The sequence below is a fragment of the Dinoponera quadriceps genome, unplaced genomic scaffold, assembly GCF_001313825.1.
Source record: "Dinoponera quadriceps isolate SergipeBrazil2010 unplaced genomic scaffold, ASM131382v1 scaffold2725, whole genome shotgun sequence".
Classification (NCBI taxonomy): Eukaryota; Metazoa; Arthropoda; class Insecta; order Hymenoptera; family Formicidae; genus Dinoponera; species Dinoponera quadriceps.
Genome location: NW_014556731.1, coordinates 1 through 1,126, shown reverse-complemented (window position 1 = coordinate 1,126; position 1,126 = coordinate 1). Strand labels below are relative to the sequence as shown.

Here is a 1,126-nt window from a genome sequence, read left to right as displayed (position 1 = left end):
TTACCCATTAACGTCTTACGTCCCGGAAGAATTTGGGGCTCTTATCGACTCTTTGCGTTATCACTACCAGAACCGAAGCCTGTGCAATGCGGTTACGTCGTTCAAGGGGTACGTTTTCATTCGAAACAAAAAATGTGTATACATATTTACCTAATTCCTTGTCAAGTATTCATTGTCAGTTTTTGAAAATACTTCTTTTTATATTGAATTATATGGCATGCAAATTTTCATATCAATAAGAATGAGTTGAAATTAATTTCCACGATATTCTAAGCGATCAGAGTACGATTCAAATATTATTCATTTTTCCTCCGTATTTATCGATAATGCGTAAAAATTAATTTCTATCAGATTCAAGGTGATTTGAGTACATTTCGTTGGGTCGAGGACGTACATCTCCTGAAATCAAGCCTGAAAATCTTATACGTATAGTTTATGCAGCACTGAATTTCAAAGATGTGATGATAGCTACTGGGAAAGTTGCTCTGAATTCCTCTGCATCGATTGAACGAAATGTTGATTCATTAATAGGTCTCGAATTTGTCGGTTTTGATGAGAAAGGACGGCGAATAATGGGAATATGCCCAAACAGGTGTTATACTATCACTTAAATTGCCAAAATTATTATACAGAAAATACAAATACTTATAATGATATTATATTAATGGACCTTCAATTCCGAAATTAATACTGTTTTCAGTCTTTCTTCAGGGATCGAAGAAAAAAGTTAACATGATTTATACCATTTAATTTTTCAGAGGATTATCAAATATAGTAATTCACGACAATATCGTATCCTGGGTTATACCTGATGAATGGACATTCGAGGATGCTGCCACAGTTCCTTGCGTTTATGCCACAATCTATTACGCGCTATATATGCGTGGAAAATTAAAAAAGGAGACAAAGTTCTTATTCATTTGGGCAGCGGTGGCGTTGGACAAGCCGCAATTAATTTAGCGCTTCATGAAGGATGCGAAATATTTACGACAGTCGGAACTTCCGAGAAACGACAATTCATTAAAGAAACATTCTCCTGTATTCCCAATAATCATATTGGCAATTCTCACGACACAAGTTTCAAACAAATGATCGTTCAGCAGACACAAGGACAGGGTGTTGACAT

The 1,126-nt window shown here is 35.5% G+C and overlaps 1 protein-coding gene across 2 annotated transcripts; it reads left to right on the top strand.

Moving 5' to 3' along the window:
* Positions 1–13: 13 nt before the first annotated feature.
* LOC106748063 (fatty acid synthase-like) lies at positions 14–1,119 on the top strand. 2 transcript variants are annotated; one of them, XR_001374713.1, is made up of 2 exons: positions 14–592; positions 701–1,119. XR_001374713.1 is itself a non-coding variant. In XM_014626259.1 (2 exons), exons 1-2 carry the CDS (start codon positions 462–464, stop codon positions 958–960), a joined length of 333 nt encoding a protein of 110 aa, XP_014481745.1. In that variant the 5' UTR covers positions 23–461; the 3' UTR covers positions 961–1,119. The 2 variants fall into 2 exon arrangements, 1 of the variants encoding a protein (XP_014481745.1); XM_014626259.1 differs by having other exon boundaries at positions 23–592; positions 759–1,119.
* Positions 1,120–1,126: the final 7 nt, after the last annotated feature.